The sequence below is a fragment of the Cucurbita pepo genome, unplaced genomic scaffold (assembly GCF_002806865.2).
Source record: "Cucurbita pepo subsp. pepo cultivar mu-cu-16 unplaced genomic scaffold, ASM280686v2 Cp4.1_scaffold000358, whole genome shotgun sequence".
NCBI classification, from domain to species: Eukaryota; Viridiplantae; Streptophyta; class Magnoliopsida; order Cucurbitales; family Cucurbitaceae; genus Cucurbita; species Cucurbita pepo.
This window is the reverse complement of record NW_019646595.1, coordinates 3,836-24,426: the sequence shown is the minus strand read 5'-3', so window position 1 is coordinate 24,426 and position 20,591 is coordinate 3,836. Positions and strand designations below refer to the sequence as shown.

At 36.4% G+C, this 20,591-nt stretch overlaps 1 protein-coding gene across 1 annotated transcript; it reads left to right on the top strand.

Moving 5' to 3' along the window:
- The first annotated feature begins 17,000 nt into the window (after nt 1-17,000).
- Nucleotides 17,001-19,658, top strand: LOC111785071 (protein BEARSKIN2-like). The gene is made up of 3 exons (XM_023665547.1): nt 17,001-17,181; nt 18,677-18,954; nt 19,041-19,658. Exons 1-3 carry the CDS (start codon nt 17,001-17,003, stop codon nt 19,656-19,658), a joined length of 1,077 nt encoding a protein of 358 aa, XP_023521315.1.
- The last annotated feature ends 933 nt before the right edge of the window (nt 19,659-20,591 follow it).

The window sequence follows — 20,591 nt, the reverse complement described above, 5'->3', positions numbered from 1 at the left end:
GAGAGCAGAGTTAAACTAACATCAATAAGTCGTAATAGGTTTGGCCTAGGCCAACCAAGTGAGTGGTTTTTCTATCGGCTCGGTCGGATGACTTGCCTTATGTATGGCGACATGTGTCCAGTGGCCTTTGAACCTATGTTTTATGTTATATGATGATGTAATTATGTTATATGATTATGAGATGATTTTATATGATGATGTAATTATGTTATATGATTATGAGATGATTTTATATGATGATGTGATGATGTACATAATGATGACATGATATGATGATATGATGATAACATGATACGACGATATGATGATGGTGATGCATGATAACATGATGATGTAAGGTGTATGGTAATGAGATGACTTAATATGATGGTATTTCATATTAAGATACATGTATTAAATGTCATGATGCATTATGACGACGAGTTTTCTAAGACACAACTCTAATTAATGTTAATGATGATGAACGTATGAAGAACAATGCATGCATGTTACCTAGGGTAATTTGTGAATGATGTATAGAGTTGGGTCATAAGAATGATTTAAAAGATGAAAATTATAGGGACCTCATGCATATTGTGTGTTCATATACATCGGGTTACTTCCCCATTTATGATGATGAGTATGGACGCTCGATGATGATCATCATCATCATCATGCCTTGCATAATACTTGGGGGTTTGCTGACCTCCGGACGTCCAGCTACAGACAACTAGCCCGACTAATAGTTTACTCTATTTTTTTAATATATTTTTTATATATTGTTACAAGGTTCGACTATATTTTCTAAAACTTCCTTATGTTTTTTGGTTCTTTGGGCCTTTTGAAATTCCTTCTCAACCATTAATTTAAAATCAAGGAAGTTTACTAAAAATTAGAAAAATGATAATTTTATCCCATCTTAAACTTTTCCTCAGCGTCACACATCACAACATAGTGACCTCATGATAAATTTTTCTGATCTAAAGAGATCGATTGTTTTATGTCGGTCTTCTTCAACCTCCTCTTTTAAATCAAGCATTAATGGTGAATATCGTTCTCGGCACCGATTGTAACAATAACCATAGACTTTGAGGTATATAAAAGGCGACTATCGTCTCAAAAAAAAAGAAAAAAAAAAGAGAGAGAGACAAAAGGGAAAAAGGATAGACGTTTTTGGAGTCCCCCTCAATCAAGATGTGGTTGATTTTTGTTTTTCAAGTACGATGGTGTTAGACGAACACGACTCTCCACAATGGTATGATATTGTCTACTTTGAGCATAATCTCATGGCTTTGCTTTGGGCACGACTCTCCACAATGGTATGATATTGTCTACTTTGAGCATAATCTCATGGCTTTGCTTTGGGCACGACTCTCCACAATGATATGATATTGTCTACTTTGAGCATAATCTCATGGCTTTGCTTTGGGCTTCCCCAAAAGGTCTCATTCCAACGGAGTTAGTATTCCTCACTTATAAACCCATGATCATTCCCTAAATTAGTCGATGTAGGACTTTCATCATCCACCACCTCCTCTCGAACAAAGTACGCCTCCAGTACTTTCATCATCCAACACCTCCCCTCGAACACAGTACGCCTCCCCTTAGTCGAGGCTTGAATCCTTTTTCTTTTGGAGTCTTAGTCATTTTTTACTATGCCTTCGAGGAGGCTCGACTTCTTTTCTTTTGGAGTCCTTTGTACAATATTTGAGAATTTAAGTTTTTAGGGGATAACTCTGATACCATGTTAGACGAACACGACTCTCCACAATGGTATGATATTGTCCACTTTGAGCATAATCTCTCATGGCTTTGCTTTGGGCTTCCCCAAAAGGTCTCATTACAATGGAGTTAGTATTCCTCACTTATAAACTCATGATCATTCCCTAAATTAGCCAATGTGGGACTTTCATCATCCAACAGACGGGACGCAATGATCATTATAAGAAAAGTAGAGGTCATGGGCGCAGGCGTAGACATGGCAGCAAAGGAGGTTGTGACAATACCTCACAACTCCTTGATGATGACAAACAAGGATAACAGCATGATCAAGTGTTATGACGAAGAGCCCGCACTAATGTTGGCCTAGAATATGTCTAACTTGTTAATGCTGAATGAATAGAAAGTTATGGTGAACCTCCTCATAGATGGAGAAAACAGAGTGGAGACCAACATGAAGTGCCTAACAACAGAGCAAACAACCTCATGTACATTACATCTCAAGTTTGAATAACAATTTTATTACCCTTATTCAAATGACCTAAGAATGCAACAGAGTGGAGTTAGTCGAATCATTCTTGACGATGTTCGACAAAAACAGAACTTTGTTGATGAAAGTTAAACGGTCGCAAAACTGCCTATATAAGATACTAAAGAAAGACCATCAACATCTTTTGGAACCCTCCATTGGCATTGGTGGCAAAAAAAGGAAATAAGAAACTAGTGGGTCGGAGAAAAAGGAATAGAAGAACCTAGTTAAAAAGAAATTGGAGGCTATTTCAGTCAATGAAAAGCCACCTACCAGTTTAGGTGCTTCATCAGACTTATCATCTCAACCAAAATGCCCTAGAGGAAGATCATCAGGACGTAAAAAAAATGAGACACCGAACTTGTCATCTCAACCAAGAGGTCTAGAGGTAAGCCTATACAAAAACAAGAATCCAATGATAACAGCGGTGACAATTACCAACTAGAAAACCCAGATGGTTTATCCAACTTGCTTGAGACCGATGGTACCTCCAAAATTTTTGAAGTTCTATTATTAAAAAGCAGGGTTGAAAGACACGAGAGTACCTTACAACACGTTTTTACATGCATTTCTAATGATGAATTTCCTGTGATGAAAAAAAGGAGGGGAAGAAATTACATGTTACAGAATTGAAATTTTTCTTATGAAGAGGTCCATGTAGCCTCCCGATGTTCTTAAAGTAAAACGATGGCTGACACCAATTAACCCGCATTTAATGATCAAGCTCCACCTTAGAAGCCGACCCAACAAAAGGGTTGAATCTATGCCATTATTCGACTGAAGGCTGAGACCTCAAACACTGCAGTTTAGTAAATTGTCTATCCTTGGACACTTCGCATGAGTGTTGTTTGTTCTAGTTTCACCCATTTTTTCATTTCTACCAATTTTGTTAAACACACCAAAATATAACTAAAGTCACTAGGTTATGTATTGTCCATAGGCACCGGGTGAGTATGGAAACCTCACGTGGATGTGACACAGATAGTCTTGGATATAAAAAAATTCTAACGTCCTCTTAGGGATGGAATGGTTGCCAAATAATCGTGCACTTATTAATTTCTTTAACAAGGAAGTGATGTTTAAGCCCCTAGGTCAGCCAAGTTTCAAATTCACGGAATCTAAAGCAAAAACGTTACCTAAGATGGTCTCAGCATTAAATGCCAAAAAATTACTCTCCTATGGTGCTATGTAGCTATTACCTTCTATTGAGTTGAAAAAATTAAAGTTGCAAATCCAAGAGCTTCTAGACAAGAGATTCATATTTATGTAAAGAAGAAAGATGAGTCTATTTGCCTATGCATAGATTATTAACAGTTCAATAAAGTGGCAGTCGAAGAACAAATAGCTTTTGTCTCAGATTGACGACTTATTTAACTAGTTGCAAGGAGCAATGGTGTTTTTAAAAATTGACTTACAATAAGATTATCATTAGTTGAGGATTATGGAGGTTGATATTCCCAAGACTACCTTTCGCACTCAATACGAGCATTACAAGTTCAAAGTAATGTCGTTATGGGCTTGATGAACAAACTATTTAGAGAATGTCTAAGCAACTATATGATCGTGTTCATTGACAAAATCTTAGTGCATTCCAAGACAAAAGAGGACCACACTAAACCTCTTAGGAAGGTGTTGACTACCTTCAAAGTTCACAAAACTTCATGTAAAATGCTCCAAATGTGAGATTTAGCTTGAGCAAGTAGCATTCCTCAAACACATGGTGACACAAACAGGGATCACAGTTGATTCAATGAAGATTGAAGCAATGATGAATTGGCTGTGTTCGACTACTTTAATGGAAGTATAAAGTCTCCAAATAAGGGGCATTCCTATTAAAACTCAAACCATTTTGTTTTCAAAACGCAATTAGATATGTATGTCATTTTATGACTATACATTGTTTGCGATCATGCTTTATTATGAAAAATATATGTTTTGGGATCACATGTATATGCATGTTATGATTTATGAATGTAAGGAGTATGGTAGGAGTTACACATTGTGTATCAAGTAACTAACCACTACTGGTCATTAAGAAATGATCACTAAAAATAGTTTTTGATGAGTAGGTTACACGTGGTGTGTTTTAGGTAATCAACACCCAAGTCTCTAAAATTTGATTGGTTAGTTGTACTATGGTTTGCATATATCGACATTAATAAGACATCAATAAGGGAGTGACTTATTGAGTAGTTTTTAACACTCACCTTGTTCTTCAAATCATTTTCAAGTAAGGGCAAGATCGTAACATTAAGTAATGAGCAGGGTGGAGAAACTAGTCATTGGATATGTAACGGANAAAAAAAAAAAAAAAAAAAAAAAAAAAAAAAAAAAAAAAAAAAAAAAAAAGATCGTCGGCAGGACCGAAAACTCCGACAGTTTTCGTTTGTTCACGACCCATAAAGAGTGCCCGACGTCGACGTCAGGGTCACCACAAAAACCAAACCGGACCTTCAGCCACCTCCAAGACACCTGCAGAGAAGAAAAATAGTGAGAAAACGAGAAAGACAATGAGAAAATCCGATGAAGCTTCGACAAAGCCAAACCCTATGAAATCAACGTCGAAACCTCTGATTTACGCAACGAAAATAATCCCAGAGACTTTTACACACACCAGGGGTAGATTTAGACGATTCCTACACGTTGTACACCGTGGAGCAAGGGAGACAGAACGTCGAATTTTCGAACCCTCTCAGATTCGGGAGTGTTAGGCCTTTACGAACCAAACAAATACCAAAAACGGAATTAGGGGGAGAAGGAGACTCGGAAATGGAGGAAAAAAGGACGTCGGAACGACGTTACCGAGGAAAGAGAGGTCGCCGAAAAATTTCGTGTAATCGGGCGAAGAAGACGAAGTCCGACCCGAGGGCCAGACTCCCACGACCCGAACCGAGTCCAACCCACTCCAGTCCAAACCTCGGCCGACGACACCCCCGTGGCCCAATCGCCTCAGCTCAAACAAGAAAGCCCAATTACGGCCTAACCCATCAGCTGCGACCCGAGACCAAAAATCCAGCTGACCCGAGACCCGCAAGCCCAATCCAATACCCGATGCTCACAGCACAGCCCACCTGCAGACCTTTCCATTCAGTCCAGGCCCAATCCATCACTCGCGATCAACCCAGACCCGCGATTGTAACTAAAAACCTGCACGCTCGACCCGACAACCCTCGCCTCGACCCGAGACCGCTGCACACGCGTCACCCTCTGGTTGTGCCACGTGGCACGTCTGCAGCGCGACACCCCTCGGCTCCGTTTGAGGTAAGATAGATCATTTTAAGGTCGTATTTCACAAATTCAAGTTGGAAATTAATTATGTTTGTGAAATACTAACGAAGGTGTTGAATGATCCAATAGGAACCAACCACCAACGGAAGCGTAGGACGTATACGAGAAGCTAGGAGCTTACGTTTATATTTTAGGGAGTACTTTAGCTAAGACCTACAAAGTAAGTGGCTCACCCGTCGTAGGTTACGCGTTGTTTGTTGTATGTTGGCACGTGCTCGTGGATTCGCACGTATCATTAAATTGCATGCTAGAATATTGTGCTTAAGTACGTAATCTTGTGAACCTGAATGTATGTTATTTAGTATGATGTGATATGTAGTGCTTATGACGTTTATGATGTTCCTAAATGATTATGGCATGATTGTACGAAATATTTGTATGTATACAGCATGTTATGAATGACATGATATCACGATAAATGAAATGAAATGTAACCCCGTTAGGATTATGTATGACACGTAGACTGAAAAATGAGAAATGACATGTTAAGCATGAAAGATGATAGTGGGGTTATATTCATTAATGATAAAAGTAGAAATATTGGGGCCTCATGCATTATGTGTGCTTATGCATTTGGGGATACCCCCTATTCCATCACAAGGGTATGGACGTGTACATCCAATGGCAGGACAACGATCGTTATGTTTTACATAGAGTTTTTGTGACGGTTACTAGCCGTGAAGGTTACTAGTTATAACTGGTGTCCGGCCTAAGGAGCCCCCAGAGTATGCTCGCCCGACAAGGAAAGTGGCCCAGCAGTGTGCGAACTGGCTGGTGAGCCCATACTCGCACGTATAGGCTGTGTGTAGAGTATATGGTACACGTCTAAATTTACCCGTTAGAACAACACCGTAGGAAGACAAATTCAAATATAGGTCCCACCATCTCATTGCATGATTGTTGCATAACCCCTAGCGTAAGTCGCATTTATGATAAGAGCCTATTTAATGTAAACTCATCATTTCAAGATACACTAATAACGTTAGATTAAATAGGTAAAAATTTAGGGTCTTTATAGATAACTCTAGCATCTTTATGTTTTTATCTATTTAAAACGTTTTCTAATAAAATTTAATTACATATTTAAGCTTTGTTAGAATACTCTAAGTTTACCGGAGCTAGAAATTTTGGACTGAAGCATTTTCAACTTTCTTATTGTTAAACTATTTGATTAAATTGCGATGTCTCTTAAAATTTCTTTAGAAAGCCATACTAGTAAAAGTGTCTTTCCACCGGTTTTAGTATTTTGATTAGTGTTCGTGTCAGTTTCAATATTGATCTAGGTTCTAATTGTTGGATTAAAGTCTCACATTGACTAATTTAGGGAATAATCATGGGTTTATAATCAATTAATACTATCTCCATTGGTACGAGGCTTTTCGGGAAAGCCGAGAGCAAAGCCATGAGCGCTTATGCTCAAAGTGGACAATATCATATGATTGTGGAGAGTCGTGTTCGTCCAACACTAATATCAACCTTATTTTTAAGACAAAAATGCGGCATTCTCCAATTACGAGGATTATTTTAAAAGTTTTTTTTCCAAAATCTTTCACATTCATAAATTAGATCATTATTTTATCTTTTTGTTTGTTTTTTTTTTCCTGTAAAGTACAATTAAAATATTGTTGGGATGTGAAGCCGAGTCAACGCCGTTCGATTTTCCAAAGTTGACCATTAAGGCCCATTTGTTGGTCAATTAATGGAAATTAGTGGTTTCTTATATTGGGCCTAGAGTTGACCATTAATGCCCATTTGTTGCTTAGGTTTTTGTGTAACGATGTTCAATTTTGACTTTTGACTTTTGACTTTGGTAAAAAAATGTGATGTAGTTTTCTTGTGAATGTATATTTGTATTAGGTGTTGTCTTTTTAACCCACGATCCCGTCAATAGAGACCTACTCGAAACGAGATAAGAAATCTCCATCTTAATGGATAATAATGAGAGGGAGTAGAAAGGATTTTCTCTATTAATTAAACATAGCTGGAGACGAAGAATATCAAAATTCTGTCAAATCTTCACGTCACCCGATTTATTATATTTCAAAAATAAACCCCAAAACTAAATAAATATATAATAAATCTATGTATGTATGGAGTAATATTGAAATTTGAGATTTTAGAAATGATGTTCTAACATTAGATTATATTTTTGTTTATGAAATATCATTGGATTTATTAGAATGTTTGAAATTATATTAAAAAACGTAAATCATGTGTTAATTTTTTTTAAATGAATAAATATATACAAGGAAGTACTACACATCCAATTTTTCCTTGGCGGAGAAGTAGAGACCAAAACTATGATATTCTACAAATGAACAGGTCCCAATAATTGGGCTACTTACCGAGTATTTTTAAATACTCAAGCCAAATGCAACGTCTTTTTCATACAAATGTAAGACACTCATGAACAATTGACGGCATCGCTCTACAAGTCACAGAAACAACGAGGATAGTTGTAATTTTTATTCAAGTTGTAGCCATTAGGTTATATGAAAGAGTTTTCATTATTTTGAAATTTTTGTTATTTCGTTTTCGATGTTTATTTTTAATTCAAATGTTATGTGAACGTTTAAGTCCATGGTATCCTTTTCATGACAAATTTTTGCACATATAAGCATGTCACGAATAAGTAGGGGCTTGGCACTTAGAGCTCATCTTGTTGTAAGTCATGTTCTGTTCCTAAAATCATTTTCTTAAAGTAACCTTTGATTCTCTCTCCATAAACACATGAGTGGTATCATCACGATCGTGTTATCCTGCTAGAGAATCGTGGTGCAAAGCATCTAATTTAGGTGAGGAAAAGAGGAGGCCCATTATAACGTCTTGCTCATGATACATATCGCAAGACATCCCACCTAAAGAGGAATAGGGGCCTCATAATACACCTCGTGATGGGAGCTGTTGGTTACTTATGGGTATCACTCCTAGCAACTCACTTAGGTACATTCTGACACATGGATTGATGATTGAACCTTAGTTTATACATAATATCATAGGTTAGGCTTGGGACCGAAGGGTTTTAATTTAGGTAAACGCTAAAGGGAAATCTATCATGGTCTCATGAGCGTGAAAAACCTACTAACACTTTGATAACACTGTTATAGGATCATGTGAGGAGGTTCATGTTGTATAGGTACTCAACATTCCTAAAACGAGGTAAATTCACATGAAGGGTATCATGGTCATTTTACATCTTATTTTGGTTTATCTATTTAATCTTGTTCAATGTCCACCAAATTTCATATACAACTTCAACATGTCATATTATGCTCAGAATTAAAAAGTCATACACTTATTGGGTCATTTTAACGTTACTTAAATCTTGAGCAATTTGGTCGGTTTAGGGCGTTAACTCGCAGTTCTAGGTGTTTTTCTTTCATAATTCCTTAATTCATACTTAGTCTAAGGTTCTTAAGGAAAACTTTGAGATGGCTACTTTCCTCTTGTCCGGTGTTCGGGACCTTGTTTTTTGAACTTCCGGCACTTGATTTTCTTCCAATTTTCTTTGATAGCTTCCTTAGTGAGTCTAGTTTCTAGAACCATTGAGAATTTTGTGAGAACTTGCAAGAAACGGATTTAATTTGATGAAAAAACCAAAGAGGGTAAGATTTTGGGCTGGAACCGGCCACGTCATCGTCTTATTCCTCTTACAGGGGAAGAAGACCACGTGCAATTACTCTTTCGCCTGAAAAAACGAGCTTCGTTAGTCCATTCTAGAGCATTTCTCCCCTCAATTCCTTTTAGAAACATAAAGATGGAGTGTAAAGGAAGAGTTTGGCATTGGTATTGTAAGTTTTTGTGAACTACAAAAGTAAGTTACAACGTCGAAAGTCAAAGAAAAACTTGTTTTGTCGCCGAAGCAAACCCAGAAGATATTGTTATTGAGCTGGATGATCTAGGCTTTATAGACCATACCTTTGTCACCAAAAATCTTCATTATACTTCACTGAAACTATAAGAATGAACCTGAGAAGACACTTGGTGTGGTTGAGGCTAATTTTGAGTTTTCTTCCTCGGTCTGCTACTCAACCTAGAATGCGATTTTTCCTTATATTGGGCAGCTCGACTTGGGGCGAATTAGACCTCGACTCCTTCATCAAACATACTCAATTTATTAGCCTCAAGCCATTAAAATTATCAATTTTGAGTAGGGCGAATTAAGTCTGCAACTTACGCAACGATTCGAGTTTTATCACCAAATCTTACCCTACCGAATTTCTTCGATTACGCACGTTCCTAAGGTTGTCTCTCTTCATAGCCTTCTTCAAAACTGATTCTTAGATGTGCAGAGATCGATTGGGATCGGACATTTATGGTGAATCTGTCTATAGCCTCGAATTGGATTTAACGTCACCTTTTAGCATCCTTCAATGGCTGACAAGATTGAGAAAATAGGATAGGGACGTTTTTGAAGCTGTCATCCTTCACCAAACTTATGGGTAATCTTGATTACAAGGTGTAGAAACAAGTTTGGAGAGGAATGGTGGATTGTAGCTCTTGAAATTGAAGTAAACCTGAGAAAGCGATACCCAAAAACCAAACGCTTGTACCTCCCGATTGGGGACTCCACTAATCTTGCTTTTTGCTTCTAATATTTTCCTTGATTCATAATTTATAGATGGATGATCCACCGCAATTGAAACATCTAGAATTGCATAATTTTACAGTTAAATTTTCTAGATCTTTCACCAAAAAAAATCTGCTCCGATTAGAGCCTGCATATCTTAGTTTTGAATTCTAGCTATCGGATGAAATGATTAGTCAACTCTTAATTTGAGTGGATTTTGAAATTCGATGGGTTTTGTGCAAAGGGTCAATGTGAAAGCTCGGGCTAGAAAGGTATTTTCGTAATTATCCATATTTTCATGAACATTTTGGTAAGTTCGTCATTTTCGAATATTTTAATATTATTTTCTCAAAAAATACTTATTTTTTTTCTAGAAATTCTTTATCTTTACTGACCACGTTTTTGCCTTATTAATTCTAACTCCATAAAAATTTAAAAATAGGGAAAGTTTGGTAAATTTTCAATTTTCTTTCAAAACCTTGTACAGCCTAACAGGTATTACATTCCCTCTTTTTGGAGGCCTTAGGGCTCTTGCATGTTTTAGGTTAGTAAGCTACTATCAAAAAGGTTAGATATTTCAGCTAGATGTCTTGAGGCATTGAAAGACGGTGTAGTGTTGTGACTATAGAGACAGAAAAAAAAATGTATCCACATATACTAGAAAATTTCTTCAAATCAAAATGATCAATGAGGCTCGATGAACCGTAAGATTCTATAAGCTACTATGGATGTCGAGGGTGGTAGTGTTGAAGGAAAATTTTATTTAAGGGTTATATCTTGGGGAGTTCGATTGAAAATCTATATGAACCCCAAGCTAAGCAAGATTTAAAAAATTATGGAAAAGTTAAAGTCCCAAATTGGAAGTTAAGGATCTAAACTAGACGACGGGTTGGAGATTCAAGTGACTTTAAAATAATTCACTAAATGGATTCGGTTACTCATGAAGTTTTAATAGAAGACTTAATATGATATGATAAGGTTATGCATAAAATTTGGTGGTCATTAGATTAGGTTACGAGGCTAAATTAAAGATAGATGTAAAATGACGAAAATATCCAGATAGTCACATGGGTTTATGACCCAAGTGACCTCTAACTGACATGAAATTTTATACCTAGCCTTATTTGATGGTTTAAAAAGATTAGGCAAATTTTAAGACCATTGGAATATATTAAGGACTTAAACTAACGTTTAGAGTAGTAAATGATCCCAATACTCCTATCAGAATTTTAAGATGTTTCCAAGTGCCTAAACGACGCCAAATGTTATGAAACTTTGTATGAGACACATATATGACCTTAAGGGTAATCATGCAAGATCTCCAGGGGATTAGAACTTGTTTAGGGTATGAACCAAGAATTAAAAAACGAAATTACCCCTCAAGACCCTTTATAGAAATCAAGGTTTTTGTGATTATCAAGTGACAAGTATTTATTCATATAAAGAAATGTTTATGTCTCTGAATGATTAAGGTGTACATGTTAAGAATTTTTCAAGTTTCAACATGGTTGTTATGAGTAACTATGAGATCTTTGGACTCACTGATGCCCACCACTTGTATAATTTTCATGAACTAGATCTTTAAGGAGGTTCTTAGACTAGTTGTATTAGTGTGTATCTTGAACATAGTAGTTTAATCAAGGTCTGACAGGAGTAATAAAATGAGCCCTTAAGTAAACTTGATATTTCTATATAATGAGCGTCATAACAAGCTCTCAGAGTATAACTCTTGGATGAACAGAAGTGTTTTTCTTGGATACTAAATATTAAAGAATGTGGTCTAACGGACTAGTTTTAATGAGGAACAATTTGTAGTTGGTCTAGACTTACAGAGACATAAAATTTTAAGCTCTCTCGTTTTCATGATGTAGAAAGTTTATTCGAATGTTTCAATCTTGACTCAGTTCATTCACACAAGCATAACTCATACTTACAACAAGACTGTGGGAAGAGCTTTCTGAAGCTAAAGAATTGACTGGCCTCAACCGTAGTATAAAGATATCCTAAATAATGCATGAAGGTTAGTAAAATTTAATGATATTATAGAGAGATGACTAGTTGGAGTACTAAGGTAACATCAAAAGGTTAGTGTGCTACCTCATATTTACCCAAGAAAAATGAGATTATTTGCCCATGCTTAATTTGGATTTTGTACCATGTTTAAGTTCTTCAAGGTGGTCGGTCACGTGGAAGAGTTGTTAAAGGATATATCCAAACCATTGTTCAATTAATCTGAGGGGCACTAAGAGATTCAATAGCTTGCAAGGTTATGTCATGATATTTTTTCTAGATTTACCAAAGATAACATAAGGTCACACCGCCATTTGAGTAGCGGTGGTTATTGCATTCACTAGCTTACACATATTACTTTGGATAAAGTCTCAATATTTATAATAGCAATGCCTCGGTCTTAGAAATAGTTGGATTTTAAGTTGCATCTTATGAAAATCACTTCCAACCATAGATATCAAACGATTACTGGTGTGACATTGTTCAAAACTTTATATTGAAACAATAAAGGTCTTGGTGTGTTGGGTCATGAGATAGGCGATAATGTATTCTTGAAAATGTCTCCAATGAAAGGTGTTTTGAGATTTAGACAATAGGGAAAGTTGATCCCATGCTTCATTAGTGGCAGGTAGATTATCGCTACCACCATCTCTCCGTGGTGCATAACTTATTCCATGTATCCATATTTTGCAAATACATGACAGACTTAATGCATGTTATGGATTACAAACCTCTCTANTAGACATTCAAATAGCATAGTAAAAAAAAAAAATAAAGAAAAGAGTAAAGAACTAAAAAACCTAAAATCAAAATAACCAAAAATAAGAAAAATAATAAAGAAAAGTTCTTNTAATATAAAAGAGAGATACCTTGGCCTATTGAGTCACACTTTGACGATTCAAATCCAGTCGGAGAATCTATGTTTTAACTGCTCCAACTCGAATTCTGTTGATCTGGCTTGGGTCAATACACTCGAACTCTTTTTTACTCTTTGATAGTCGTTTTATGACACTTTTATAAGCGTTTGAGGTCAGTAAACCATTGTTTGGTCAATTTAAATTATTATTAAGCCAAAAGTTGATTTAACTCATAGTGTTAGTTGAATTTAGTCGTTTATTATGCCTTAACCCAATGTCACGGTACTCCTTAGGTAGAATTAGGTTTCAGGAAGAGCTTTAAGCTAGAATTAATGGAGCTTAGTAACTTTGGGTTTGGCCCATTAGGTAATTGGTTTTACTGGATGACTTGTATGATGTATAAATGACATGACATCTGCTCTGTGGCCCTGCACGTGTTATGTTTTATGACTATTTAATGTGTGTTATGTTATGTTTATGCTATGATACAAGTTGTGATATAATTATGTTATGTTATGGAACTATGTTGTATGATGCGTGAACCTCCATATGTCACGCCATATAAACTATGTTAATATGTTCACTCTATGCCTATGAGACATTAATAAGTCATATATGTTAATCATAAAAGATATGACAAGTACTATGTATATATGTCTCACATAGACGTTATATCATGAAAACAATGGAAGTATGAGTTGCATCATAAGTTTATGTTATGATTTAAAGCTACGGGCACCTTATGCATTTTGTATGTCACGTGCATCGGGATACTTCATTGTTATAAATAGTATAGATGTGTACACTACTATATCATGTATATCATGATATTATGCACGCTCCTTTACCTCTATGGCTTCCGGTAGCGTTAGTCTATGCTAGCCCAATAGGCAGACTCATGGGATACATATATGAGCCCGCTTGGTAGGTCCATGTGTGCATGTGTGGATCGTATGTAAAGAAGTACTACACAAACAATTCTACTCGGATGGTAAAGTAGAGACCAAAGCCATGATATTCTGTAGGTCCCACTATGATTGTATGTTCCGACCCCAACAATGAGGCTACTTATTGAGTAGTTTTAAATACTCAAACCACATGCTACTTCTTTTTCAGGTAAAATGTTAGACACCCATGTACACTTGATGGCGTCGTTGTGTAGGCCACGAAAACAGAGTCAAGATAGTTGCATTTTCCATTCTTGATTCTCGACCCTCTTAGAAAGAAAAGAGCCTAAAGAGCTACCGAAGGAAAGGGCTGCAGTCTGTCCCTCGGTCTTTCGTCCTTTATATAACTTTAGAAGAGCTAGAATTCTCACGTAATTCAAAATAAATAAAAAACATACATAAATCATTGAGATTTGTTTGAAAGGAGACATGAGACTACCCGGGAGAGTCAACTCGGCTTGGCTTTCAATTAGTTGAAAATTATTTCCCCCAAATTTTAGAACTTTGATTACTGTTCATGTCACCCTCAATATCGATCCAATCTCTAACATCGACCTTATTTTTAAGACAGAATTACAGTATTCTCCGATCAAAATATTTTCTATTAGGATTTTCGAGATCTATAAGATCATCTTCCCTAAGATAATTATTTTACCAATCTTCTCATATAGGTACCCTAAATCACGGAATCCAAACACAGTTCTTAAACTCCCTACTTAAATCTCCAAACGTTCTAGACAGAAGCTTAAAATAGTCAAAATTATAAACGCGTATTAGGCGTTGACAAAAGCAGAAGGCGAGAGGAAAGGAGTGCACGAGGGGCGTCGGGCATGGCAAAAATGGTAAAATTTAGGTCATAAGGCGATCTATATGGTCGATCACATGTGCAACCAATAGCAACTATAACCTAAAGAACCAAATCCCACCCATATGAACATTATTGCTCCCTCTTTTCACTACCCCTTCTACATTGGGTTTTTAATTAATTAACCATATGAATATAGTAGCGAATATCCCAAGATCATATTATATAATTATATATATAAGTAACATTGCTTTGGGAGCAATCTAATGCGTATTTTAGTACTCATTATTTTCCTCTCTTGGGATCGTTTATTGGTCTCCTTTCAAATTGCTAACCCTAATTATTAATAATATGTATTCACATTCAAACCCTAATTCCCAAGCTGGCGCGTGTACTACACTCTCCTCTCATTTACTTACATATATTATGTGCATGCAATCCCTTCACGTTAGCGTTGACATTGTTGCTTACTTTTTTCACTTAGGTCAACCCTATTTTACCCTATGTTTTACTCTTACAACTCGTCTCTTTTTGGGTTAACCTATAAATTTGGTCTCGAGTTTGAGTAAAATTTTAACTTGGTCTCCGTGTGCTTTAGAAATTTTTTATTCAATCCCTTTTGGTTTCGTCTATATGAGTTAAATTTAGTCTCCAAACATGTACTAGGTAGGTTTTTCAAGTGGGTAAAATAGGGTTGAGAGATAATTGGTAAGATTTAACGTTAGCATAAGGATGAACATAAAACTATAAGGCATGTCGTGATAACCAAGAAATGGAGGAGTACTGTGAGATCTCATATCGATTGGAGAGGAGAACGAAGTATTCCTTAGAAAGGTGTGGTAACCTCTCCCTACAGTTGCATTTTAAAATTGTGAGGCTGATAGCTATACGTAACGTGCAAAAGTAGACAATATTTGTTAGCGATGGGCGTTATATATGGCATCAGAGTAGACACCGAACGGTGTGTCAGCGAGGACGTTGAGCTCTCATGAGGGTGTATGTGGAAATCTCTCCATAGCAAACGCGTTTTAAAACTGTGAGGATGACGGCAATATGTGACAGACCAAACAGACAATATCTACTAGCGGTGAGCTTGAATTATTATAAATACACGAATGAATAACTCACTTCTATTATAGCTTCTTGGTGAGATCTTTGCTTCATATTCTCTTATCCATCGTTTTCTTGTGTGATAGACAACTTAAAGAATTTATGTCTCCCAAACATGAACAAAATTATAAATTTAGGGTTCAAGTAATAGTTTTTTTTTTTAACTTTTGTCAATGAAAACTTTCGTTCATACTTTGGATACTTGTATTAATAACCACTCCACGGCGTTTATTTGAGTTGAGCTGGAAAAATCTTTTAAACCAACCTAAAATTTCGAGTTGGTTGGGTTGGTGACCTGAGTAGTCCGAATAGAGTTCACAACCCAACTCAACCAAATCCAACCCTGTATTTTCGGGTTGGGTTGGTTCACCATACATGTTACATTAATAACTAAGATCTATAAAGTTCAAATATCAAATATTTATTAGTCACAAACATCATTAACATTTGTTGTTCATATTTTTATTCTTTTTTTAAAGTAGGGTAGGGTTGGATTGTAACCCTATTTCTAGGTTGGTCGGGTTGACATGACCAAAAAAATATCAACCCACAAACGGAATCAAATAACTAAAATCTATAAGATTCAAATATCAAATATTTATAAGTCACAGATATCACTAACATGAATTACAAACGTTCATATTCTTATTCTTTTTAAAAGTCGTGTCGGATTGGATTGTAACCCTATTTCTAGGTTGGTCGGGTTGACCTAACCAAAAAACTATCAACCCACAAACCGAACTGAATTTTCAATCGTCGAAAAATTCAATTCAACCCAATCCAAATCGAAAAAAATATAATTCAAACTTGGGTTATCGAGTCATATAAATCCATAAAATGTATGGTTCCGAGTAATTATTAATTTGGAGTACAAGTATATGATAGGAGTTAATTAAAATGGTTTGGAGGCACACGCTCCTAAAATGGAGGTGAAGAGATATCACAGTCCGTTGTGTAGTAAACTACAGCTAGCAAATGAGAAAAAGCATCCCCTCATTCCCTATGCTTCCTTTCTACGATAGCTTTAACCATCCCCTCCGCCGTAGTCTCCGCCGTCAACGCTTCCCTTTTCAATTATAACCCTCTTCTCTTCTTCCCCCCTTTTGACTCTCCTTTCATATTTATACCCTTTCATCATCTTCCACTCCTAATTCCTTACAAGGATAGTTATCATTACACCATATAAATGGGCTCCTCGGGCGGCAGCGGTGGCGGTGGTGGCGGCGTTCCGCCGGGTTTTAGGTTTCATCCTACCGATGAAGAGCTCCTTCATTACTACTTGAAGAAGAAGGTGTCGTTTCAAAAGTTCGACATGGAAGTCATTCGAGAGATCGACTTGAACAAGATCGAACCGTGGGACTTACAAGGTAATTAACTATAACAACAACAACGTTCATCTTGAATTTTCTTTCTAATTTTGCTTCTATAAAAATTTCTTGCATACCCTCAATGGCATGCATTTTGATGGAAATTATGAGTAAAGTCCCGTGCTATTTCGATCGGTATGAGGCCTTTTGGAAAAGCCCGAAGCAAAGTCATGAGAGCTTATGCTCAAAGTGGACAATATCATACCATTATAGAGAGTCGTGTTCATCTAACATAGTATCAGAGTCATGCCCTAAACATAAATCCTCAAATGTCTAACAAAGTATTGTCAGCCTAGAACCCACATTGGCTAATTTAGGGATGATCATGGGTTTATAATCAAAGAATACTATGTACATCGGTATGAAGCCTTTTAGAGAAGCCGAAAGCAAAGCCATGAGAGTCACTCAAAGTGGACAATATCATACAAGAGAGTCGTATTCAACTAACCATCTATATGATTAATTACAAATTAACATGATACTCAATCATTTGTTATGCTAAATTATTGATGTCTTGAATTAATAAACTAAAATTTATGATGATATTAATTCTCGGCGGCAACGTGAAGAAACTGGTGGTGGTGGTGCTCGTGGGAGTTCATCTTTTTTTTTGACTATTTGAGGGTTTAGATGAATAAATTATAATGGCTATGCTAATTATTTTCTTGTGATTTGTGCATCTCAAATCTTCCCATTTATCTATGCATTACTTTTCTTATTGATTTTTTTAATTTTTTTTTTAATTTTTTGGTTTGAAAAAGAAGAACTTTCCATGATAAATTCAAGAATGATCACATTTTTAGATGTAAGAATATGTTTTAAATTAATAATTTTTAGGTTGAAATCGTTCGGATTGATTCAATGGTCAAAGAGACGTTTGTGAATTTCGATGTCGAGTTAGGTGATGAAATTATATAGAATTAACCCTCGTGATAGTAGGAATATACACGGGTTGGATTGAATTGGAATTTTTTTAGACCAACTCGAAATTTTGAGATGGTTGGGTTAGTGACCCGAGCAGTTTAACTCAATTATTTATTTTCGGGTTGGATAGGGTTGGGTTGTAAGGTTGTTTTTTTAATTATTTTTTAAAATATCCTACTTATATTACATTAATAATTAAAATCTCATAGACTTTAAATATTAAACAATCACAAGTCAAGTAGAGTATTCTTAATCTTCGTAATAATCTTTAAGACTAGATCAGAGTTGGGTTGTAACCCTATTTTCGAGCTGGTCGGGACCAAAAAATGTCAACCCATGAACTGACTCAAATATTTCGATTTTCTAAAGATTCAACTCGACCCAAGTCGAAAAAAATCTAGCACAACCCAATTTTTATTGTTTGAGTTATAGTTCGAGTTGATTAGGTACTCAGGTCATATAAAGACCCCTATATGGTAGTTTTGAATAAAAAACCCTAAATACTTTTATGTTAAAAGTGATATAAAAATAAAGTTTTTGCATGGTTGTTGAATTCGTTATATGGTATTAGAGAAATGCAGGATAGGATCGACGCCACAAAACGAGTGGTACTTTTTTAGCCACAAGGATAGGAAGTACCCAACAGGATCAAGAACCAATAGAGCCACCAATGCCGGTTTCTGGAAGGCCACAGGCCGAGACAAGTGCATTCGAAACTCTTACAAGAAGATCGGGATGCGCAAAACCCTCGTGTTCTACCGTGGTCGAGCTCCTCACGGCCAGAAGACTGATTGGATCATGCACGAATATCGTCTCGAAGACACCGATGATCCTCACTTCAATAACTCTGTGAGTCACCCAACTCTATTCCCATTACTTATCCAAATCTCAAAATTTAAAAACTAAACTTATAACCCGACTTCTTACTTGCGTAGGAGGACGGGTGGGTGGTTTGCCGGGTTTTCAAGAAGAAGAATCTATTCAAAGTGACAAACGAAGACGGAGGAGGAGGGTCTAGCGCTAACTCCGACCCGCAACTAAACAATGCCCAATCATCCGCCTCAATCACCACACCACGCACCTTCATGCATAGAGAATCCCAATACCAACTCCGCCAACCACACCAAAATTACGCGTCCCTGCCCACATTCGAGCTCAACAAATCGGACCTAGCCCTTCACTACATGCCATCCACAGCCCCACCTTCCCATTTCCCCCATCACCTCTTTCACCCCAACATTTCTACCATGAACAGCAACCATAAGTCCCTCGGCGACGCCTCCGAGGCCTACGACTACCCGGCCCTATCATCGCTGCCACCGGACACTCCGCTCATGGTGAAGCAGCTGATGTCTAATCCCGAAACTAGCCAACCGGCCGATAGTATGACCGAGCCTTGGGCCATGTTGGATCGGCTCGTTACGTCTCATCTTGGGAATGAGGATTCGTCTAAGGATGTGAGGTATGAGGACGAACACGGGTTGTCGTCGATTAGCCAAATCAATCAGCTTTCGATGAGGGGAGAGATGGACTTTTGGAGGTACGCTAAATAATTTAAGGATGTTGTTGTTTTATATACTGGCTATGATAACAGAAGCTGGGGATGAATTTATTTGTTTTGAATTTCATTTTGGTTTGATTGATTGTGAAAAATGTTCGGTTTAACATTCTAAATAATATTTTTTTTATTTGGAATATGACCGAAGTCTCGTATCAGTTAAATAAAGAGAAGATCGTGGGTATATAAGTGAGAGACGATATCATCAATATTAGTACGAGCGTTTTGAGATGAAACCAAATGTAAAGTTATGAAGGAAATTTCATACCATCGTGAAAAATATTTGGAGGGTATGTTATACGTAACAAGTGTATCGTCGACATGTAAACTACAATTGAACTAAAATGGAGCTTTGTTGGACATGCTTGTACTCTAAAAAAGACGAGTTGTCCTAGATAAGAGAAAACTCTCGATCATAGAAGTTGTTCGGGTTAGTATTTGCTCGAGTAAATAGCATTGCATCTTTGCAACTTATTTCCCACTCGAAAATGGTAAGTTGAGAGTTGGCTACAGGAGACGAATTATAGGAGTTGGGTTGGGTTGGGTTATTTTTCTTGAACCTCAATTAACTCAGTTCCATTTTTAGTTTCTTTTACTATTTCTTTTTTTATTTTTGTCTGATATAGTTTCTTTAATCTAATCATTTTTACTATTTTTTTTAATTCCATTATCGATCTTTGTATTTTCATTACTTTTAGAGTAACCGATTCTAAAAAAGTGTCGGTATTTAGTTGTGTTTAGTTATATGACAATGTTGAACTATGTTAAGATCTTACAATTTTACCTTGTTGTTGTAGATAATTTTTTTTTTTTAATGATTATAGATTGATTTGTGTTTATTTGTGAACTTTTAATATCTTTCCTCTAAGATTGTGCAGAATAATTATGGATTGTGGATAAATAAAACTTAAAAAAAAAAAAAAAAAAA